General features: G+C 40.4%; 1 protein-coding gene and 1 long non-coding RNA gene across 5 annotated transcripts; both read left to right on the forward strand.

The window, feature by feature from the left end:
* Positions 1-402: 402 nt before the first annotated feature.
* Positions 403-6,401, forward strand: LOC103419065 (C2 domain-containing protein At1g53590-like). Of its 4 annotated transcripts, none has more exons than XM_070818504.1 (13): positions 403-534; positions 854-1,095; positions 1,370-1,444; positions 1,754-1,897; positions 2,113-2,208; positions 2,316-2,447; positions 2,987-3,139; positions 3,259-3,300; positions 3,692-3,740; positions 3,947-4,039; positions 4,133-4,316; positions 4,562-4,679; positions 5,024-6,401. In XM_070818504.1, the coding sequence occupies exons 2-13, from the start codon at positions 970-972 to the stop codon at positions 6,014-6,016; spliced, it is 2,205 nt and encodes a 734-aa protein (XP_070674605.1). In that variant the 5' UTR covers positions 403-534; positions 854-969; the 3' UTR covers positions 6,017-6,401. The 4 variants fall into 4 exon arrangements, with proteins under 4 accessions (XP_070674605.1, XP_070674602.1, XP_070674603.1 ...); XM_070818501.1 differs by having other exon boundaries at positions 421-534; positions 4,793-6,401; XM_070818502.1 differs by having other exon boundaries at positions 421-534; positions 4,976-6,401.
* A 13,854-nt stretch (positions 6,402-20,255) lies between these two features.
* On the forward strand, positions 20,256-20,943 carry LOC139194141 (uncharacterized). The gene is made up of 4 exons (XR_011578903.1): positions 20,256-20,395; positions 20,503-20,576; positions 20,660-20,757; positions 20,841-20,943. It is a non-coding gene; the product is annotated as an uncharacterized lncRNA (long non-coding RNA).
* Positions 20,944-24,792: the final 3,849 nt, after the last annotated feature.

Here is a 24,792-nt window from a genome sequence, read left to right on the forward strand (position 1 = left end):
AACTAATATTGGTGCATTGCTGTTTTGATAAACGTAGGATAAATTGGAGGATTCAAAACTTTAAAATCACAATTCATCAATGAAAAAACTTATTTTTCTCTATGAGAACTATTAGGGTTTTAAACCGGAATAAATGTAGGATAAACAAAGAGTGATCCTAAGGTTTAATTATAGTGTTTGAGTTTATTGATAATTTTAAGTTTTATTATTAATTTCATTTTGCACTTAATAAAAATTATACAATAAAGTAAAATAAGTAATTAACATTTAAAATTTAAGTTAAGTGTAAAAATAGATTACATGAATTTAAATAAAATTTCCTTACCTATGATCATCACAAAAAAATCAGAAAGAATACTCGTCCATCCAGTTAAAACCGACTTATCGACACGCGTAGGTGACGTGTACGTAGACGTGGTGACCAACTGCGAGTCAATAGCAACCTTCCTCAAATATAACCCTCCACCCTCCGCACTTTGTCGTAATTCGTATTGCTTCTCTGTCTACCTTCCCGCCGGTAACTTCAGCTCTAAGGTTCCGTTTCAACTTCTCTGGCCACCAAAAACATTCCTCTTTGCTTTAACATTTTCGCTTGGGTATTTTGAAGTGAAGTTTCTGATTTCATCAGTTGTTTTTACTTTAATTTCTGCTTTGAAAAGAATCTGGGGTTCTTAATGTTTTAGTGGGTAGCTCTCAGATTTCAATAAATTACTGGTTTGTTGTTGGTTTTGAGTTTGCCCCTCTGGGGTTTTATTCCTTTTTAATGCTTTTAAGACTATTTCTTGAGCTTTTAGTTTTAGTGTTGGATTTGTCCTTTGATATGTTGACTCTAAATTGGTGATTGTTTTTAAAGGTTTTTTGGGGAGGGGTTTAGTTGGGGTGAGAGAGAGTAAAGTTTGAATTTTGCAAAAAGAAGAGAGAGAAAAGTTGCTTTTGGCTTTTGGGTTTGAACACGAAGAAGAAGAAGAGATGGATGTAACAGAAGTTACAGTGATACACCACGTGGGGATTGTGTTAATGGTGATCTGGTTTCTCTCTCACTTCAATTGCTGCCACCCAGTTGCCTACTTCATCTCTCTCATTTATCTCTACCTGGTATGGAATCACTGCTCTTCCTTATTACTGCTTTCTTCTCTTGAATTTATTAATCTTTTTTTGTTAAAGGGGTTAAATTTGTTTTAGGAAACTAATTAAATCAAGAAAAGTAAATTATGAGCTCTTTCTCTTTATGCAAGGGATTAGAATCAAGCACAAAGTTGGCTTTTTTCATTGGTTCTTTCTGTCAATTATATGTAATGTTATTTGATAACTGGTATTGATTTGGATGTGCAATTTCAATACTAAGCACTTTTGCTTCTGTTTTCGACAGGTTCATGAGCGGTATGTTATGAGATTGCGGAAGAAATTACAATTTGAGGAAAGAAAACAGGCTAATCAGAGAAGGGTAATTTTTAGTTTTCCCTTTTGTACGGTTGATTACTTTATCAGTAATTAGTACATTGAGTAAAAGAGTCTTTGTTGATCTTTATTATTGTTCAAGTGAGAAGCAATTAAAAGAAAGACGACCCGCCATAAGAAAGGTTCTTATATATAAAGTCAAACTGAAGTCTTTTGAATATCTATGCTTTGCACTTTTGTTGGGAAATTATCTTAGTTATTCAAAAATTAAATTTGGGTTTTTGAATTATGGTTGAATTAGTTTGGCAGTGCAATATCTCATGTCATTTTTTCCTTGCCTTGTCCGATACTTCAGGTACTTTCTGATTCTGAGACCGTGCGGTGGTTGAACCATGCAGTTGAAAAGATATGGCCTATATGTATGGAACAGATTGCTTCACAGAAAGTTCTCCTCCCTATCATACCTTGGTTTTTGGAGAAGTACAAACCGTGGACTGTTGTATGACTTTATCTTCTGATGTATTCATGTTCGATATTCTAGTTTTGATTGCTCCTATTAGTTTGGGTTGGTCACTTTAGTCTAAAGTGATCTCTCTTTTTAGGACTCGGATTTTTTATAGTATTTTGATTGCCCCATAGTGTATTGTGATCACTTCAGCTGTTTGTATGTACAGTAAACTAGTTCTAACTATCTATATGGTTATACATATGCAGGGTAAAGCTATAGTACAGCATCTTTACTTGGGAAGAAACCCACCTATGTTCACAGAGATGAGAGTTCTTCGCCAATCTACTGATGATGACCACTTGGTATGAGTTAGTATTCTTCCGCATGTTGGACCAGTATTTTCTTGTGCTCTTCTTGGCTTTCGTTCTAGAATTCAGCCAACATGAAGTAATACATTGTAATAATGCAGGTTCTGGAGTTGGGGATGAATTTTCTGACAGCTGATGATATGCTTGGAATTCTAGCTGTGAAACTGAGGAAAAGACTAGGTTTTGGAATCTGGGCAAAGTTGCATATTACAGGCATGCATGTTGAAGGGAAGGTATGGATTTGCCTAACTTGTAATTCAGGAATCAGGATGGATCTTAAGTTGGTTTAAAGTTAAGGAAGCTTGTAATTCAGGATGTAGATAGTATGTTAAACAAGATAGACATAGAAGCCTATGCAGTACAGTTTCACGTGGTGCTTCCATGAGAATTAACTTTGCGATTGATCTTTGCAACTTATGAGTTCTGATTTGCACCACTTTATGTATAATCTCTGCATTTAAACACTGATATGATTGGAATGTTTCTTTTTAGCGTTGTTGTTTGTGTTTCAATTCTGACATGTATGCCTTATTTTTTTTCTTCTTTTAAGAAATGGCATTTGAGTTTTAGGTCTAATGGATTATCTCAGGCTAAAAAAGCTTATGACTTATGTTAGATGTTCCATGTTACCTTATTGAGTTGGTTTGGTTAGTGTCGTTAACTAAGAATGGTTAAGAGGATTGGCCTCTGCCCTTTGGTGGCATAATGAAAAACCTTTTTTTTTAGGGGAAATGGCATGTGACAAAGCTTTGAGTTTCTTTTTCTTTTGTAGGTCCTGATTGGGGTGAGGTTCCTTTGCAAGTGGCCTTTCCTAGGCCGTGTGCGGTTATGCTTCGTTGAGCCTCCATATTTTCAAATGACCGTCAAGCCCATTTTCACTCATGGGCTTAACGTTACAGAAGTCCCTGGGATTGATGGCTGGCTGGTAAGCTTTTATCATATTTTATGCAGATATATTCTTAAGTCTCCCCTTACATCAGTCACTCACTCTGTCTTTGTGTTTACCGATCTCTGACTCTCTCCTTTGTTGATTCCATTTCCCAGGATAAGCTTCTCTCTGTTGCCTTCGAGCAGACACTTGTTCAGGTAAACTATTTGGATTTTGACACTCCATATATAATTCTTGGCCATCCAATGGTTGTGTTGAATGCAAAGATATCAGTTCAGAGTCTAGACACCTCCTTGCACGTTGCAATGGAGTCCTTTTTCATTAGGCCGAAAACCCACTGGCCTAGATTTCTATTTGTTTCTGTTGCAAATTTCAGATTTCAGAGAACTATTCGCAATAGTTCTCTCCTACCGTACATGTTTCATTCCTTTCAAATAGTATATCAAGTTGATTAAATTCCACATGATCTGGTAGACAAAAAAATAAGCTTGTTCGAATGACAAATAATGGGACTGTTGGATAATATGCCTCATAGTCAGCAAGATGATATGGAAATGTTATTAATGTATTATCCATATCTTTTTGCAGCCTAATATGCTGGTCGTTGACATGGAGAAATTTACTTCACCGGAACAGGGTAAGGGCCGCATAATGTATCTTTAGTATTTCACACGATTAACGTATCTTCCTTTGGGAAGTATAAAACTTATGTTAATCAAATTTTATGTGGTGTGGAGGCATTTATTGTTAGATTCGCATGTATTCAGTCCCCTTGTGATATAAGTTCCTCTCACTCATTCACTCTCTAAAATATTTCAATTACTGTGTTCATGTGAATGACAGAAAGCTGGTTCTCTGTGGATGAGAAGGATCCTGTTGCTTATGTGAGAGTAGAAGTTATCAAAGCATCTGACATCAAAGCCTCCGATCTAAATGGTTAGTTATTTGTTTTCCAGTACAAGAAGGTTTTTTAACTAACACAAGAAAGGTGTTACTTTTTTTGTATTTGATACAGATCTTTATTTTCAGGATTCGCTGACCCTTATGTGAAGGGTCATTTGGGTGTTTACCAATTCAAAACTAAGATACAAAAGAAAACGCTGACTCCAAAATGGCACGAGGAATTTAAGATCCCCATAATCACCTGGGATTCACCAAATGTACTAGCTATTGAAGTTCATGACAAGGACATATTTGTTGATGATGCCCTTGGGTTTGTTTCTGAACTTCCTTAATATATTATGTTCCGTAGCATGCCTAAGTCTTCAAATATTTTCAAATAATATTGCTATAGTAACTATTAGATTTAAGGATTACCGACTTAGAGATTAAATGAACACAATCACAAATTAAATGAGTTTGGAAGCCATTTACCTTGTTGTGCTTTGATTTTCTATTAAATTATCCTGTAGGTGCTGTTGTATCTGCATGATTAACTGACACTTCTTCTATATCCAGAGAGTGTTCCATTAACATCAGCGATTTTAGGAATGGCGTGAGGCATGACATGTGGTTGCCTCTTCAGAAGGCTGGGAGGCTGCATCTTGCAGTAACCGTACTTGACGAAAATGGGAAGGTAACTTTTTCTTTCTTCTTAACTAGTTCTATTGATAATGTCCATTAGGAAATCAAAGTCAAGAGATCGATTGTTCTAGTTGCTGCATAAATTAGAATGCAATGCTTCCACAGGATGCTCAAGTGTGCATGGTGCTCCACTCCTTCGAAAAAGTATCTTCACAATTTGAGAATCTCAATGAATCATCTAATTGTTTTAGTTTCTGTTTTCCCTCCGTCTCTCATGTCTATTTTCATAATCAAAACAAATTAGAATTCTCAATTCTCTACGACATCTACGTGATAAATTTTTTTCAGGAACAGAAAAATCTTCAGGGGCTTGACTTGAACCGCTTTCATACACAGGGAGATGACTCTCCAGATGTTCAGGAAAAGCCAGATGTGAAAGAACGAAGAAATTCCTTTGCCAGTGACACTGGTAATAAAGGTTCCTTCTCATCTATATCCTCAGGGAAATCTGCTAAAGTAGCAGATCATTTTGAGCCGATTGATATTGATGGCCAGAAAGAGACTGGTATATGGGTCCATCACCCAGGAAGTGAAGTTTCACAAACTTGGGAGGCCAGAAAAGGAAAGGGTCGACGACTTAATACCCAAATTCAAGGGGAGCCTAATGGTAGTGGCATTGGATCCCAAGTTAATGATACCAGCAGCACTGATGAAAATCCTGAAGATAAACGGCGAATGGCATCAGTTCGCAGGGGTCTGCATAAGATTGGTTCGGTGTTCCATAGGAATTCCAAGGAGGATAATTCATGCACCTTTAAAGAGCCACTCGAAACCCCACGTGTGAATCTAAGGGCAGTTAATGAAAATAATATTGGTGTGAGATATGTTGTGGAAGACGGCCTTTGTAGCTCTCCTTCTGGCAAGACAAATTCAAAAGGAGGGGCTTTAAGTTCTGGAGAGAGTGGTTCGGATAGCCCAGGAAAGGGCAATGTTAAAGACATGGCAAAGAGTCTCTACAAAAGTGCTGAAAGGTCGGTAAAGCATGCACTTTCACGGAAAGGTTCTAGAAAGTCTCAAGCTGATCCCCGCGCAGTGAGCGAAAAAGAAATTTTAGCAGATTCGACCTCTTCTGATGACGATGATTCTCTTCCGCCCCCATTTGTTGAAATGATACCAGTTCCCTCCAAGGCTATACCTTGCAGCTCCGATATTGATTCAGGTGTACCAGAGGAGCCCGTGGTTCAGCTGGTAACTAACACCGCAGTGGATGCTGAAGTCCCAGCGAAGAAGGTTGAACTTGGAGAACTCGAAAAAGTGGATGAGGAGCTGGACAGCCCTGGAAGAAGTGGCGATGCATTGTGCGAGCCGTCAAGAGTTGAAGCTAGCTGATTCAGATTTGAAGGTGAAAGCATGTGAAATTAGTGCATGGACTGCTATAAAAGAGAGCTCATATTGTTCCTCTTGTGGCTGGATTAGCAGATTTATTTGAAGGTTCGAGGTCCGGTGTGCATGTCCAGGCCGCATAATTGATGTTCTTGTGAAACACTCGGCCGAACAAACGCGTTGATACGTGTTTTCACCTTGAAAAAAACACAGTTCTATACTGAACTTGAGGAATTCTGATGCAGCTATGGGTTTGTCTTATATGTTAAATTTATGTAGCGCTTTGGAAGGCGAATGAAGAATCTGTTTTTAAGATTTCTTCTTTTTGTAGTTATGTTGCAAATATGTGAGTTGTTTTGAGAAAAGTTATGTAATTTGACCTTTAGTTTAATACATTTGTACAAATTTTTAGTTATAGAAAGACCATGGGCTGCTTGGGAGCTCAAGTCCAAGCTCGCTAATTTGTTTGGCCGAAACAATGATAACACGACACGTAGATAATATGACATGGACATAAATGGGTAAATCCGAAAATGAACCATTGCAGCCCTATGTATTAGAAATGAAATCTTTCTAAGGTTGTCAATTTGGAAAGTAAATCCGAAAATGACGTTAAATGACCTAGATGTTGTAAAAGTTGTGGAATGAATGCCCACATGCTTTTAGCCAAATATGAAAAGTGAGGAAGACTTAAGAATAGTAGAATTGTTGTTGTATTATGTTTTTCAAAAACCACTTATTTCACTTTTTTGGTTCTTCACGGATATGGCTCTATATAAGGAGTATTTCGTGTATGATCACAACACACAACATAAAAGAAAAGAAGTGAAAGCAATAAGATCAATATCCCTTCCTTCCCTTCTTTACCTACAATCATTTTGTGTTATAGTGACGAAAACAGTGTGATACATTACACCCACTTCCCTCCTGTCTCTAGCAAAGGTTTATCTCTCCAACTTTTACCTATTTATAACACTAGACATTTAATTACCGAAATTTGAAATCGTATTTTTATGTCACTTTCTCAATTCCGAAAATGATGTTCATTTGGAAAGTATATTTAGATTTGACCTTATGACATTTAATTTTTGAAATTTGGAATCGTATTTATGCAGACTAGTCATAATTATGCAGACTCACCAGCTCGGAGCATCGAACCCGAGACCTCCCATGTCTACGCCTTTAGCATTAGGTCACTTGCTCTAGTTCTCAATTTTCTTTTGGTTGGAAACAAAAAACCCACTATGTCATTGTCTGTTCTTCCTTTGGGGTACATGGACGTGTACGAAAAAAGGACCGCCAAAGGATTGAAATGAAGAGAGCGCAAGATGATGATCGGTTCAGTGGAAAATGTAAATGTGGGATTTACAAAAATTCCAGTGGACAACACTCATCATCTTGCACTACAACGAGCCTTGCACATGAACCTCACACGGTGGCAAGGCTGTCATCCGTCAAACAAACATATCTTTAGACCCGAAGCACTGACAGATAATAATCGCTGAACTCAGCCAACAACTCAACGAGCTAGCTGTTGAGGCGAATCACTTCAAAACAAGCAATGGAAGGGGCCGGGAACATGTTTAACTCTATGGCAGGTTTCTTTTTTTTTTTGGTGTGTGTGTACAGTGTACTAGGATCAAAACCAGTGCGGTTCGGCGGGTAAAAATTTAATGTGTGTTGTTTTACTCCTGGGGTGAATGATGTGGGTTTGTGGAAGAAAGTTGGAATACTGACTATAATTTATGTTGGAATTGGAATTGGTCCACCAAAGATGGTGATTGAACTGTTTTCCTTAGTTATATGGTATTGAAAAATTCCAAGTGTGTAATGTACCAGATATGTTGATTGAATTATTCATCTCTACTCCAGCAAAATAAGAAAAAAAAAAGGTAATTAAAACGAAGAAACTCCATCAATCTTGAAGGCAACATATTTTTTGTAATGTATGATTGAACACATATCAATTTTGATGAAAACACAGCACAATACCAGTAAGAAGAGTAATCAAATGACAGTCAATGACACGCCCCTATCCTGATATCCCTCAATTACTAGGATGGGCACATGCTGGCCAACACCCGAGGGTGACGAAGCCATTTTAACATGCATGCAAGTGATAACGGTAAACGAAAGTAAATAAAATATGTGAATATAAAGAGATACGCAAATGCGGAAATGTGTTCAGAGCATACAACTAATCAAGAATAATGTGAAAGAATTACTATAAAAAGGTACGAACCAAGGAATAGGTCCTACACTGAGAAGATTCGAAGATACCTATGCGGAAGTGCCTTGACGCTGAGATTGTACGCCTTGATTTTAAATCCCGAAGGGGGCGCAAAAACAAAAGGTGAGTGGACCAAAATTTATAATAATAGTAATAATAAGAAAACCGATTTCTTTCTTAACATACTAACCCCCTGTTTTGAAAACATATACAATACTACATAGTAGGTTTTTTTTTTTAAAAAAAAAAACTCTAATATGCCATGAAAAAGATTATTCGTAGCAATAAACCCATCTCTAAAAGTAATATTGAAATGCCCGAAGGAAAATCCAAAGAATCTTGTGAATAAAATCAGTGAAGTGCTCAACTAGGGGTATCATAGTAGCCCAAAGGCATAACCATCACCTGAAGGTGAAGTTGTACGACACTGGGTTACGCCAGTGAACAAATATGGTAGGTCACATCACCCGAAGGTGAAACTGTACGACTCTAGGTTATGCCAGAGAAGTAAATATGACCATAAACATAACACAGTGACAGTAGCCGTGGTTAGTGAAGCTGTCCGACACTGGTTTCGCCAGTGAAGCTGGGAGTATGTCATAGATATCCTCAACTGTGTCCTATGGCCAGAGACGTATACATACTCAGGTTGTGTGTATGTGTTGTATGATAACCCACCAGATAAGCATAGAAAACGTAAGTCATAATCTTTCCAAATCCTCAGAGCTCAAAAGCCTAAAGCATCAATTCTTAAATCCATAGGAACATTTTATCTCAAGCATCATAAATCATCATAAATCATATTCGTAAATCCATAGAATTTGTTCTACGAAAATCCAATAATTCATAACCTTTTGTAAAATGTAAATTCGATAAATCGTAAATAATGAGTAAAACGTAATATCAGTGAAATCATGCTTTTTGTGAATGCAAGCTTAGCATTTAATAAACATCATGCAATTTAAAAAATGGTCCACTTACAAATACTTGCGAGGTCATAGCCGTCAGAACTAGAAAAACCAGAGTCTCCAATAGAATTCGTACCTAAGTATAATAAAGGGACCAATTAGTTAAACCCTACTATAACGATTGAATTTGGGAAACGGAGCGCGGATTCGGTATTAGCGCATCGAACTACCCTAAGAGGGGTCTCGGGTAAATTTTGTAAAAAGTTAATGAAAGGTCAATGGTCAACCCTAAAAAATCAACCTAGACGTCGAGCCGGTCAACTACGTTAAAGCTTCGGAATTTCACTAAATGGATGTCAAAAATGGACTCAGGGCATCAAAATTAGCCTATGAGGGTTATCGAGAAAATTTCGTAAAAGTCAACCCAAGGAATATTCTAAAGAATATTCCCTGACGAAATATTCCATAGAATATTCCATCAGGTCTAGGTCGGGTCACTAGGTTGTTGGGTCGAGTTGGTTGAATCTAGTCGGATCAAGTTTTGGGTTGGGCTGAGTTAGGCTGGGTTGGGATGAGTCATGGGTTGGGCCGAGTTAGGCTGGGTTTGGAATTAGGGCGTTGAAATACCCTAAGAGGGTCCCGGGAAAATTTCGTAGAAAGTCAACAAAAGTCAACGGTTGACCCTAAAAAGTCAACCGAGACGCCGGGTCGATCAACTACGTTAAAGTTTTAGAATTTCACTAAATGGATGTCAAAAATGGACTCAATGCGTCGAAATTAGTCTAAGAGGGTTTCCAAGAAAATTTCGTAATAGTCAACAATTAACTTTAACAAAATATTCCTTCTGAGGAAGGAATATTCTGTTAAAGTTAATTGGGAATTAACGGAATATTCCAAGAGAATATTTCCTCCAATATCAGAAATGGACTTGGGCCGGTTTTGTGGATCCGGGTCGGATCTGGCCCACGGATCTGAGCTTAGCTTTGGCCAGTTCCCCGTTTAGGCTGGGTTGCTGGGTTTAGTTTGGATCTGGGTTTTGGGTTGCGGGTCGGGTTGACCTCGTTGGGCTCGAGGGTCACTGGACCCAACGAAGGAGAAGGTTGAATTTTTAGCCGAAAAATTCTCGAACTCCGATTTGCTTCAAAACTTAACCATTTTTCACACTCTACCTACCAAAATGAAGCTTAAGAGATGGGGAAGAGAAATATACCAACATTTGGTCCCGTAGTTGCCGGAAAAAGGCTTGCAAGTCTAGGGCTTCTCCCCAAAAAACTGGGAAAAGCTTCCCCGAGTGGATTTCTACATTATCTTACCCAAGGCTCACATGAAATCGAAACTAAAACAAAAAAGAGTGATGTGAGTCCTTACCGAGATTAGGAAATCAAAGGAACTGTCGGGATCTCATCGACGATCTTGTGTAGCGAGCACAAAGAGAGAGGATGTCGACAATTTGGGGCGAGGAGGAAAAGGAAGGTCATAACAAGGTGGTCATCATGGGTGGGGGAGGAGCTCAGGGGAGTTGCGAGGAGAGGTGGTGCCTCAGGTCTTGGCGCCGGTGCTGCAAAGGGAAGAAAGAGTTAGAGAAAGAAGGGTTTGAGTCTGAGAGAGAGGTGAGAGCCGAAATAGATTCCAGAGAGCTCGGGAAAGAGACACGTGGGGCAGAGAGAGGTGAAAACTAAATAAATTGATAAAATAATTAAAAATATCACACCAAATATAAATAAAATAATAACCTAACAATTAAATAAGGGTAAAAGACTGTTTACTACCCTCATGTTTCGTGGTTTTCAACATTTAGTACATCAAGAGTCATACCTAAAGTGTAAATTTTGGGACAGTCTCATACATTCGTTAGTCAAACTGTTAAGTCTCCCGTTAACTATGACGTGGCGCCCATGTGGACAATGACTGGGCACCACATGTCATCCACGTGGAAATTAAAATAAATTATTTATAAAATAAATAAATAAATAAAATTAAAAAAAAAAAATATATATATATATATATATTAAAAAAAAAACCTTCATCTTCCCTAAATCCCATCTGTGCCCACCCTTCCATCACCCACCTCTTCGTCTTCCCCGCACCCTCACCCTCACCCTCCTTTCCCTTTTCTGCAACCTTCTCCTTCCCTCCCTTCTCTCTTCTGCACCTGCACCCCCACCCTCCATTCTCTACTCTGCAACTCGTATTCACCCTCTTCGCACACCCAACCCTTCTCCTTCTTCTTCTTCCTCTTCTGGGTTGCAAATTCGGGGGTTTTTTTTTTTTTCTTTTTCTTCTTCCTTATTCTTCTTCTTCTTCTTCTTCTGGGTTGCAGATTTGGTTTTTTTTTTTCCTTCTTCTTCTTCTTCTTCCTCCGTCTTCCTCATTCTTCTTCTTCCTCCTCCTCATTCTTCTTCTTCTGGATTGCAGATTCGATTTTTTTTTTCCTTCTTCTTCTTCTTCTTCTTCCTCCTTCTTCTTCTGGGTTAGGGGCGGGCGGGCGGGCGGGGGGGCGGGGGGGGGGGGGGGAAGGGGAAGAGAATGGATGGTTTTTTTTTTAAAAATATTTAATTAATTATTTCAATATTTTTAATGACACGTGGAACCTAGTCATTGTCCATATGGGCGCCACGTCATCACTTAGCGGGAGAATTAACAGTTTGACTAACAGATGTATGAGACTATTCCAAAATTAACACTTTAGGTATGACTCTAGGCCGAAAAAAAACTTGATGTACTAAATGTTGAAAACCATGAAACATGAGGGTAGTAAATAGTCTTTTACCCATTAAATAATAATATAAAATAGTGATTTCAAAAATTAAACAAATCGTTCGGGTTTGTAAACCCGTAATATTCGGGGACGGGTCGTTACATTAACCCTTTTCCAGGAGCCCCTTTCAAGTAATTGAGAATCCACATTATTGTCGCCATGCGATCCTCACTAGGTGCATGCATGAATTGACTTACCACACTTACCGCCTAAACAATATTAGGTCGTGTAAGTGACAAGTAAACAAATCTTCCAACTAACATTTGATATCTTTCTTTATTTGTCAGGACTTGATGCTGATAGATCATAAGATGATGATTCTGCATAATCGGGGTATTCGGCGGTTTACATGCCAACTTCTGATAACAAGCCTAACACATACTTACGTTGTGATAATTATATGCATCCTCGAGACCTAGCAACTTCAATTCCTAGGAAGTATTTGAGTCCTCCTAGATCTTTCATCTTGAACTCGGAGGGCAAGTACCCCTATAGCCAGTCAATCTCCTTTATATCATCCTCTGTGACAATCATATCATCCACATATATAATGAGTAAGGTCACTTTATCATCCTTACGCTTGATGAACAAAGTATGATCTGAGTTTCCTTAACGGTATTCATACTTCTTCATAGCTTGAGTGAATCGCCCAAACCAAGCTCTCGGTAACTGTTTCAAACTATACAATGCCTTATGAAGTCTACATACTTTTCCACTGGAGTTCTTAATGCCATATCCTAGTGGAAAATCCATATAAACTTCTTCCTCTAATTCCCCGTGCAAAAATGCATTTTTCACATCAAACTGTCTTAGAAGCCAATCAAGGTTAGTAGTAAGAGATAACATAACTCTGATAGTATTCATTTTTGCAATGGGAGCAAATTTTTCATGATAGTCAACACCAAAGGTTTGTGTATAACCTTTGGTTACCAACCTCGATTTGTATCTATCAATCGTGTCATCCGCCTTATGTTTGATAGTTACACCCATTTGCATCCCACCGATTTCTTTCCTTAGGGAAGTGTAACCACACTCCACGTTTTGTTCTTCTGTATCGCCCCCATCTCAATTTGCATTGCCTCCATCCACTTTGGATTCCTCAAGGCTTCCTCCACCTTGGTAGGTATTTTAATCGTTTCCATCTGTTGGAGGACTGCACAGTATTTTGGCGAGAGTCGATGAGTGGAGACATAGTTAGTGATTGAATACCGCACCTTCCCTTCTGGAGAGTACTTGTCTGGTGGCTTTCCTTGATTTTGTCTAGGAGGTAACTCATAAAGTGGTTTAACAATTTCAGAGTGAGTACTTACCTCGGGAATATATGTTGGACCATGAATGAGTATTTGAGGAGTTTAATGGGGGCTGATGTTGTCGAGTTAACTGGAGTTAATACCCTTGGCTTGAACAGGGAAATCCCTCTCGGCCTCGGCATGCCCACTCGAGCTCACACATTCATTCTGCTATATGGCAGTCACAGACCCATGTGAACTATTAGCTTCTTTATACGCAGCTGGCCCACTCGGGCACTCGGTGGTGCAATGATCATCTGGCCCATTTGGGCATTTGTTGGTGCAATGCTCAGCTGGCCCATTTGGGCAGTCGGTGCATGTGGAGAAAGCTTGCCCATTTGGGCTTCTTCTTGTTTTCTGGACCTCGGCAGATAACCTAGATTCACCAGGCTACCCACTGAAGTTGTTGGATCTTCTAGGATAATAGGTATTGGCCTGGATTCGCCCAACCTGCCCACTGAAGTTGCTGGATCTTCTAGGACAGCAGGTATGTCAGCCCAACTATAGTCTTCACTTACGGTTCTCTCTTCCTAAAGAGTATGGTTGAAAGGAAAAAATAATTCATCTTCAAAGAAGGTAACATCCATGGTGACGTACACATGTCGGGTAGGGGATGATAACATATGTACCAATTTTGTTGAGGACTAAATCCAATGAAAACACACCGCATGACACAAAGATCAAGTTTACTCCGTTGGTTGTTAAGGTTAACATAAGCAACGCACCCAAAGACTCGCGGTTCTAGATGAAGGGTGGAGGAGAGCAAAACATGTTCAGCAAGCACGACCAAATGAGTTCTAAAAGAGAGAACAAGCGATGGCATCCGGTTCATAAGATAAACAGCATAGGTCACTGCATCAACCCAATATGTCTTAGGTGCACACTCACTGATTAGAAGGGCACAAGTAATCTCAAGTATAAAGGTCGTACCCAGTGCACAAGGCTCCTGCTTTACGCAGGGTCTGGGAAAGGTGAATGTCGGCTAGCCTTACCCCCATTTATGGAGAGGCTGCTCCCAAGTCTCGAACCCGAGACCTACCGCTCATGGGCGAAGGCACTTGCCATCGCACCAAGTGCGACCTCTACAAGTAATCTCAAGTATGTGTCGATTTTTTCGTTCGGGTGATCCATTTTGTTGTGGGGTTTGAGGACATGTAGTCTCATGAAGGATACCCTTGACCTTGAAGAACTGGGACATATCTTGGTTAAGATACTCGCCACAATTGTCAGACCGAAGAACTTTAATGGGAAGTGAATATTGTGTGTAAACCTTGTGATAAAAGATTTTGAAAATTCTACACACATCATTTTTACATTTCATACACAACCAAGTCATTCTGGTGCAATCATCAACGAATGCTACAAACCAACAAATCCCATGTTGAGTAGTAACTGAAGGTAAATTTGTGAAAAACCAAGTTCATTTGAGCAACATCTATGCATGCAATTAACAATTAAAGATGGAATCATGCTTGTATGCACTCAAAAACAAAATATTACCCATGAAATTCAAAGCCTAGTAGTTATGGTGAACCAAGACTCAACTCAAGATCTAAGAGAAAGAGTTGAGATTTCTTTATACCTTTGAAGCACCGCTTTGCTTAGCAAAAGTTAATCACCCATGTGAGAGCCTTCTTTCTTTTTTCACCTTACTCCTTGGCTCCATGGATGTGGATGGAGGAACTTTGTTTTTTTTTGCTCCATGTCTTCTTGGATATGGATAGAATAATTGGTTTCTCTAAAAGTTTCCAAAGTTGGAGACCTTTAAGTTTCGACACCAAGGATGTTTGAGGAAGAAGAGGAATGACCATGGAAGAATGAGATGCTAGTAAATTCCCCCATGGTGGCTGGCCTCTCTAGAGAGAAAGAGAGAGCCAAAGTTCTCTCATCTTTCCTCAAAGAAAACCCTAATGAAGAAAAGGTTATAAAGTCACATTTATACCTACCTTCATTGGAGTGGAAAATTTGTAATAAATCCAAAACCCACTCTCTCTCTAAGCATGCCCGACCTCCCTATTGTTAGAGACATCCCCACAATCATCTTTGATGCGGATGTTACCCATCCTCAACCTAGGAAGGATAGCAGTCTGTCAATTGCAGCTGTAAGTTTAGTCGTCTATTTTGATTTCTTTTTAATTAAAATTCACAACGTGTTAACATGTTAATTTATTCCAACAGGTGGTGGCGTCAATAGATTGGCCACATATAATCCAAGATTTTTATAGTGTAAACCAAGACCCTAACAATGGTCTTGTTGGAGGAGGAATGATCAGGTAATTGGGCCAACAATTGTTTCTATTTTTTTTTCCTTCAAGATAGTTGTGAGTACAGTTTCTTATCATGATTATGGTAGGGAGCATTTCGACAAGAAACTGGCCGTAAACCAAAGAGAATTATCTTTTACATGTAAGAATTGTTTTTTCTGTGGTCAAGCAAAATGGACAACACTTTGCCAACATTTGTTTTGATGTTTGCTTGACAGAGACGGAGTTAGTGAAGACCAATTTTGTCAAGTTCTGCTGTATGAAATGGATGCTATAAGAAATGTACACTAACTATTAGAATGCTAGAATTATTTTTTTAGGATAAGCAAATTTTTTAATACATTCGTTACTACTTTACAGGCTTGTCAATCGTTGTAGGAGGGATATCTGCCACCTCTTACTTTTGTTGTGGCATAGACTGGTAAGAGTGACAATTTTCAACCAGTTACAAATTTTAGATGCATTGAGATAATAGTAAATTTGATGCTTTTTCATTTTGCGCATTGAGTTATTGTAAATTTGATCTTTAACTATCTTTACCTTGTATAGGCACTATTGCTGACACCTAGTTTTGTCATCCGAGTGAGTTCAACTTTTATCTCAACAACCCCTATTATTATTTGTGTTGTTGATTTATACATGCCAATTTCATTTTTGCTGTAGTTTGTGTTGATTTAGGGCTTTCAATTCTTTATTTTTTTTTCTCATAAGGGAGGCAAATATATATACTACATACTTGATTTACAAGGTAAGAATATGCAATAATATTTACCCTATTTCTACAGACTCAAATCCCCCTAATTACATATGTTGATGCACAAAATCAGCGAAGACTTTGGTACAACAGAAAGTGTCAGGTTTTGTGACCTTCGCTTGGTTGCTTCGGTCACTAGTGAGGATAAGTACGTAAATGAATAGAGACAGAGAAGCAAACACAGGATGTACGTGGTTCACCCAGATTGGCTACGTCCACGGAGTAGAGGAGTTCTTATTAGTAGTGAAGGGCTTACACAAGTACAAAGGATCAAGCTCTCAATTTAGTGAGTTCTTGTGAATGATTTAACACAAATGGCATTAGGCAATATTGTGGGGGAATGACCCCTATTTATAGAAAAACTTGTAGCTTTGTCACATTGACATGTGTCATGTTATGATTGGTTCTTGATGTCGACACGTGCTGCGCTCTGATTGGCTTCTAATCTTGACACGTGTCGAGTAGTGATTGGCGTCCTGGTCGGAGGGGAACTCTTCTGGGTCCTTGACAGTATAGCGTTGGCCGGTGCTCGGTAGTTTCGGGATTGGTCAAGTATGGTACAAACAGTGCTCCCCTAAGTTCCCGAGTGAGGGAAACTCCTCGATTGGGGACTTGCAAGATCCAATCCCTTGAGTAATCACGAAACTTCTAAGTACCGAAGTGTGGTCTGATCTTCATCTGCCCTTTTCTGGAAGTACCTTTCCTCCATCCGGGAATGGTGTACTTAGCTGATGTTGACGCACAAGGTAATGTATCAATTTCACTTAAAGCTTAGTTGTAGTTTCGGGCTTAGTCAAGTGTGATACAAACCCTATAGTAGGAGTCCCCCAAGTCGCCGAGCTAGGAGATCTGCCGAAAGAGGTGACAGACAAGGTAAGCAGTCAAACTTCCAAGTAAGCAACCCAGGATCAGAGGTTTGACTTCGGCTTCCGGTTGATTGTTCTCCTTCTCCTTGTCTCTCATTCAACTGCCAGGATAAGGAGAAGCAAATGGATAAGAGATGATATGAGATACTTTTGCTTTTGAAGAAGTAACTTTCCACAAGCTTATTCTTGAACTGTGCTGGAGGGTTTTCTGGTGCCCTTCAGAGTATAAGGCCGACTCAAAAATTTGAGGGTCAAAACAAGTCCATCAAATCTAGAGTACGTTCGACCTTGATGATATGAGATACTTTTGCTATTGACGGAATAATGAATGTGGTATGGAAAGGTGTCGTGCTGTAGTGATCTGTTTCAGCTCACCGTTGAACCTTCTGCTTCAATCTTTTGCATGGCAGAAGTGGTGTGCAACCTTTGCATTTTAATGGTCCTTCAGAACATTCCTTCATAGTGACTCATCCACGCTTGGCAGCTTCAGTGTAAAGAGCCAATATCTGATCAACTGTCATGAGGTATTTGCCGGTGGAATTCGTGACCTTGACAGCAGTTGAGGATGAGTACTCGAGAGCAATGCTAAGTAAGCAACCAGGCAAAGGCTCCAGGCGGTCAGTTCCAAATTGGAGGTTTGATTTCAGGTTCCGACTGACTGCTCTCTTTCTCCTTGTCCTGCAGGTGTGGACAAGGACAAAGACAAAGATAGGGAGAAAGCATGATATGGGATACTCTTGCTTTCGACCCTGATGATATGAGATACTCTTGTTCTTGGTGTGGCTTATTTGGTGAGGTATTATCGGGGGGAAATAAAGCTGAGTATTTCGAGAGGTTATGTTGAGGGTGCCTTTTCGAATGCGAGAAAGGGTTGAGCATTTTTGCAGGTTTGCCTGTCCATTGAGGAGGGAGGTCAATGTATATAGGGATTTCCCAATAACAAGTAGTAATGCTATTCCTTTACCCTTCTTGGTCACAGCAATGTAGTGGGAGCTGCCAGCTTCACGTGTTTTAATTTTGTCAGAGCACTTTGAAAAAGTGGTATGTGGTATCTGGAAAGCTGATGTTACGTGTGAAGATTACAGACAAGCTTTATCTAAGGAAATCTGGCTCTCGAAGTTCTGAGAGTTGTGCCTCTTCAGTTTTCGAACAAGCAATCCCGTCGAGGATCTGACTCTCGAGATTCGGAAAGCAGTGCTACTCCGGTTTTTGAGAAAGTAATTATGTTAGGAGTCTTTTCTCGAATGTGAGTAAAGGTTGGACGTTCTTGCCAACCTGTCTTGCCGCAAAACACGGAGGTCGACACACATAGGGACTTTCCAGTTGTCAAGCAGTGGTGCTGTTCCTTTACCCTTATGGGTAATAGTAGGGTAGCTGGAACTTCGAAATTCTCGTGCCTAAACTTTGTCAGAGATCTTTGACAAAGTTATATGTGGTACCCGAGGAGTTGATGGTGCATATGAAGAGCGGTGATTGAACAGTAAGATTCACGTGCTTTCTACTTCACCAGAAATCTTCGACAGAGTGCCCGTAATTTCCGCAAAGCTGATTGCGCATGTGACAGGTGCTGACGAGGCTGAAAAAGCAGGTGCTTCTTTGATTTCTGAGATCGGCCCTCGTGGTCTCTGAGCAGCCCAGCTTTTGAGAAAGCAAACGCCTCTTCGATTTCTGAGATCGGCCCTCGTGGTCTCTGAGCAGCCCATCTTTTGAGAAAGCAAACGCCTCTTCGATTTCTGAGATCGGCCCTCGTGGTCTCTGAGCAGCCCAGCTTTTGAGAAAGCAAACGCCTCTTCGATTTCTGAAGCTCCGTCGAGTGCATATTTTTATAGAGGCTGGCATTAAGTTCCACAGCACACTTGAATCTCTACCAGTAGAAGCTCATTTCTTGCACTTCTAAGATCTTGATTTGTCTGACCTCTTCCCTCTTCAACACATTTGAAAATGTCTGGACCCTCCGACCGTCGTTTTGACTTGAACCTTGGAGAAGAGACAGCCACGCCTTCTCCAGACAACATATGGCGCCCATCCTTCATATCCCCTACTGGTCCTCTTACCGTTGGGGATTCTGTGATGAAGAATGATATGACCGCTGCAGTGGTGGCCAGGAACCTTCTCACTCCCAAAGATAACAGACTACTTTCCAAACGGTCTGATGAGTTGGCTGTTAAGGACTCTCTGGCTCTTAGTGTTCAGTGTGCAGGTTCTGTGTCTAATATGGCCCAACGCCTATTTGCTAGAACCCGCCAAGTTGAATCATTGGCTGCTGAAGTGATGAGTCTCAAACAGGAGATTAGAGGGCTCAAGCATGAGAATAAGCAGTTGCACCGGCTCGCCCATGACTATGCTACAAACATGAAGAGGAAGCTTGACCAGATGAAGGAATCTGATGGTAAGGTTTTACTTGATCATTAGCGGTTTGTGGGTTTGTTCCAAAGGCATTTATTGCCTTCGTCCTCTGGGGCTGTACCTGGTAATGAAGCTTCAAATGATGAACCTCCAATGCCTCCTCCTTCTGGGGTTTTGTCAAGTACTGAGGCTCCGGATAACCACCCTCCGGTGCTTTCTCTTTCTGGGGCTCTATCGACTGCTGAGACTTCCCCTAAGCAACCTTTGTGAAGGCTCCCTTTTGTTTGTTTATTTTGACTCATGTATATGTACATATTTGTGGCTTATCGAAAATATTAATAAATAAGCTTTGCTTCATTTCAATATATTGTGTTAAATACACCAAAGCCTTCTTCATAAAGTTCTTTGAATTTTTGCTTTTGTTGAAACCTGTATTGTTGAAGCTTTGTGAGTGAAGCATGTAGTTTGAGGTAGTGTTCCCTTAATTTCCCGAGTGAGGAAAACTTCTCGGTTGGAGACTTGAAAAATCCAAGTCACTGAGTGGTTGTGAGACTGCCGAGTATTAAGGTGCAGTAGCATATGGTGGGAGTCCCCCAAGTCTTCAGGCGAAGAGAGTTGCCGAATGAGGTGTCTCGCTTGTTACTAATTTGTCAAAGTAACGAATCCTTGTTTTGATGTCACACATTCGCATATGCCTTATCTAAAAATATTTCCAACTTTTGTGTGTTTGATGCTGCATGCTTTTGACTAGACAAGATTAAGTGCAATTAGTAGCTTTTCTCTCTTTTTCATCTTTTCTTTGGTGGAATTGCTTTTCGTTTCCACTAATCAGCCTGAGTGGATGCAAGATAACACCATTCTCTATAGCTCAGATCGCAAAGTCGTCTTCATGAAAGTTGTTCCTTATCTTGTGAACTACAACATCTCCAAATTTGAGATCCATCGGAGTAGTACAACTCCAGAAATTCAGGTATGATGAGTAACTGTTCATCAATTTTCTGTTAACCCGTCAGACTTGTTGTGAGCTTCTAAACTCCATTTTTTCTTGTTCATCTCAACATACTTTCTTCATCGAAGTTGTTCCTCACCTTGTCAGCTACAACATATCCAAATTTGAGATCCATCGGAGCAGTACAAATCCAGAAATTCAGGTATGATGAGTGACTGTTCATCATTTTTCTGTCAACCTGTCAGACTTGTTGTGAGCTTCGAAACTCCATTTTCTCTTGCTCAGATCAACATACTTTCTTCATCGAAGTTGTTCCTTAACTTGTGAACTACAACATATCCAAAATTGAGATCCCTCGGAGCTGTATAACTCAAGAAATGCAGGTATGATGAATGACTGGTTATTATTTTTCTGTCAACCCGTCAGATTTGTTGTGAGCTTTGAAACTCTATTTTCTCTTGCTCAGATCAGCATGCTTTCTTCATTGAAGTTGTTCCTCAGCTTGTGAACTACAACATATCCAAATTTGAGATCCCTCGGAGCTGTATAACTCAAGAAATTCAGGTATGATGAATGACTGGTTATTATTTTTCTGTCAACCCGTCAGATTTGTTGTGAGCTTCGAAACTCCATTTTCTATTGTTCAGATCAGCATGCTTTCTTCATTGAAGTTGTGCCTCATCGTCTCTTTCATAACATATCAAAAATTCAGAATGAACTAATGGTTAAATATTTCCAGATCTTCGAAACATCATAGCAGCTTCGAAATCTGCAAGAATCCGACTGTCATGTTTGGAGCTTCAACACTTTAATTTCTGTCGCTCAAACAGAAATGGTTCCTTCTTGAAAGTTGTTCATATGCTCAAAAACTATAGGGTGTCCAAAATTCAGCTCCATTGGAGAAGAGCAGAGGTTGCAGAAATTTGATAGATGAAAGGAGGCGGAAGAGGGAGAGAGAGAAAAAGTCTTTTGGGTTGGATTTCTATTTTGGGGCAGATTCCAAGTTTTGTAGCACCTTCATTATTGATGAATTGCTTGTACTTTTGTCCATTATGAAACTTGGAACTTTGGCTTGTTGTTGGATCTATTATAATATGTTTGGAAACATATACATAATTGCTTGTTTGGTTATGACAGGGATGTTGTGGGTGTAGAACAAAACAAATGTTTGTGTTGACCTGTGTTTTTGTACAAGTTCAAGGGCATCTTGGGTTTTGTGAACAAAATTTGTTTATTTGGAGCAAGGTTTTGTGTTGAAGCTTTGTAGGTGAAGCTTTGGTGTTGAAGCTTTCTAGGTGAAGCTTTCTGGGTGAAGCTATGTAGGTGAAGCTTTCTAGGTGAAGCTTTTTTAGGTGAAGCTTTGTAGGTGAAGCTTTTTTAAGTGAAGCTTTTCGGGTGAAGTTTTTTGGGTGAAGCTTTGTGGGTGAAGCTTTTTAGGTGAAGCTTTGTGGGTGAAGCTTTTTTAGGTGAAGCTGTTTGGGTGAAGCTTTTTGGAGGTGAAGTTTTTTTTGGGTGAAGCTTTTTTAGGTGAAGCTTTTTGGGTGAAGCTTTGATGGTGAAGCTTTGTAGATGAAGCTTTGTAGATGAAGCTTTCGAGGTGAAGCTTTGATGGTGAAGCTTTGTAGGTGAAAGTATGTAGAGGGAGCTTTCTAGGTGAAGCTTTTTTAGGTGAAGCTGTGTAGGTGAAGCTTTTTTAAGTGAAGCTTTTCGGGTGAAGTTTTTTGGGTGAAGCTTTGTGGGTGAAGCTTTTTAGGTGAAGCTTTGTGGGTGAAGCTTTTTTAGGTGAAGCTGTTTGGGTGAAGCTTTTTGGAGGTGAAGTTTTTTTTTTTTTTTTTTCTTTTTTTTTTTTGGGTGAAGCTTTTTTAGGTGAAGTTTTTTGGGTGAAACTTTTTGGATGAAGCTTTTTGGGTGAAGTTTTGGAGGTGAAGCTTTTTGGGTGAAGCTTTGTGGGTGAAGCTTTTTAGGTGAAGCTTTGTGGGTGAAGCTTTTTTAGGTGAAGCTGTTTGGGTGAAGCTTTTTGGAGGTGAAGTTTTTTTTTGGGTGAAGCTTTTTTAGGTGAAGCTTTTTGGGTGAAACTTTTTGGATGAAGCTTTTTGGGTGAAGTTTTGGAGGTGAAGCTTTTCGGGTGAAGCTTTTTGGATGAAGCTGTTTTTTTTTTTTTTTTTTTTTTGGCGCTTGACACGGTCTTCATTTGCTTGTTTTGTAGTGACTGTGGAAGACGGATTGCTTTCTGATTGAGAAGGGTTCCGGCATCGCTTTGCACCATCTTCATGTGGGTAATATAGGAACTTCCTTATGTTTTGATCATGCATGTAGTGATAGAATTTGTTTCTTCTTATTGTAGATGTCAGAGCCTGGAAGTTCTAGTGATGAGGGCTCTTCTAGCTTTAGCTCTAAGTCTGAGTCTGCAATGTCGGAGTCTTCAGGGTCTTTGTTAGAGTCCTGTACTAGAGAAACATTGGATGATCTTCCCAACCGTCAAACTTTAGCTATTGCTAGTTCTTCCTCCATGGCGTTGGGTGAGGGGGTTTCTCCTGATATGTCTTTGCCTCGGCGGAGGCATGGTTATAAGCCTGCGCCATCACCTCAGAGCAAGTCTTCCAAGTATTGGCATTGATCATGTATTTAAAGAAACAATCACGTAGGCCTGCCGTGAAGGCTTTGAGGGCAGTCTTGTCGTCTGCCTCGGCACACCGGGAGTATTCATGGCTGAAGCGGCCAGCATACATACGTAATGACTCGTCTGGCCTCTGGCGGATAGTGCGGTCATCTGCAGAGTGCAAGCAATCGGTTTGGAAAATGTGTTGGGAAACAAATAGTTTCCTCAATTCCTCAAATGAGTCTACCGTCTCAGGTGTAAGACGACAATACCAATTTAGAGCTCCGCCAGAGAGGGTGGAGGGGAAGAGAAGACATCGCTCTTCGTCGGTGTGCATCCGGTATGCCATGGTGGACTCAAAGAGGTTAAGGTGCTCAATCGGGTCCTCTTTTCCAGTATAAAGTTGCAAGCCAAGCTTCTGCTTTGTCTTTGCTTGAAGGGGGTGTTGAGGATCCTCCTTGTAAGAGGGCCAGGCCTGGGTTGGTTCCAGTCAGGTATTTCAGCATGACGTTCAGCCTTCAACTTGTTTACTTCCTCAAGAAGTTGTAGGACAAGGGGGTCCTGAGCGGAGTTATGTGCCACTGGAGCTTTCTTTCGTAAATCTTCATCTCCTCTTGGAATTAGGAAGGTTTGATCAAGGGCATGTGATTTTTCCCTGGACTCGCTGTACTGGCTTCCAGGGTATGTCTGTCGGAACACCTCTGAGTCCCCTGTACCCTCATGTCTCTCTAGGACTTGTTGCACCTTCTCCAAGTTGGCGGCCGGCTCGGGCCGTGGCAGGGGACCGAGTCTCTCAGAAATCCTTGGGTCATTGATCTTTAAGCTTATATGGATGGAATTCTCTCAACGTTGCTTCAGGAAATCCCGACAATCGCGAAAGACGGCTTTCGATCCTTCTGCCCCTTCAGCAAAGAGGTGTCTCCCTCCGCTTCTCATGGTTCGGGTCGAAGCAACTGGGTTAAGAGAAGCCTCATGTTGATTATCAAATCGAGGGGTAATTTGTTCCCTATCAGGGATATCTATGTCGAATGCTCTGCCCCTTCAGCAAAGAGGTGTCTCCCTCCGCTTCTCATGGTTCGGGTCGAAGCAACTGGGTTAAGAGAAGCCTCATGTTGATTATCAAATCGAGGGGTAATTTGTTCCCTATCAGGGATATCTATGTCGAATGCATGTGACCTTCCATGTTGGAGGGCACCCAGTTGATGGTTGACTTCCACGGGGGCAACAAGCTCGCGTGTCTGAGCTTGCCTAGCTTCGTGAAGTGTCTCGAAGAGCTTCTCATATTGCTCCTGGAGGACCTCATTCCTCATTGCTATCTTGTTGTTCTGAGCTTCCAACTCATCGACTTTAGCTTGAAGAAGAACTCGTTTTCCTTCCTTCTTTCGTTGTTTCGCACTATGTGCAAGGGGGTGTCATTCTGTGTGCTGTGGCTTCCTTCGCTTCCCATGCTGGAGATGGATGCCTGATCAAAAGAAAGTGTACGAATGATAGAAACCAGCTTGACACAGCTGAAGAGAGTAGGAATAAGTGTCGTTTCCCACAGACGGCGCCAAATGTTGATGCACAAAATCAGCGAAGACTTTGGTACAACAGAAAGTGTCAGGTTTTGTGACCTTCGCTTGGTTGCTTCGGTCACTAGTGAGGATAAGTACGTAAATGAATAGAGACAGAGAAGCAAACACAGGATGTACGTGGTTCACCCAGATTGGCTACGTCCACGGAGTAGAGGAGTTCTTATTAGTAGTGAAGGGCTTACACAAGTACAAAGGATCAAGCTCTCAATTTAGTGAGTTCTTGTGAATGATTTAACACAAATGGC

Source organism: Malus domestica, chromosome 03 (genome assembly GCF_042453785.1).
Source record: "Malus domestica chromosome 03, GDT2T_hap1".
In the NCBI taxonomy this organism is placed as follows: Eukaryota; Viridiplantae; Streptophyta; class Magnoliopsida; order Rosales; family Rosaceae; genus Malus; species Malus domestica.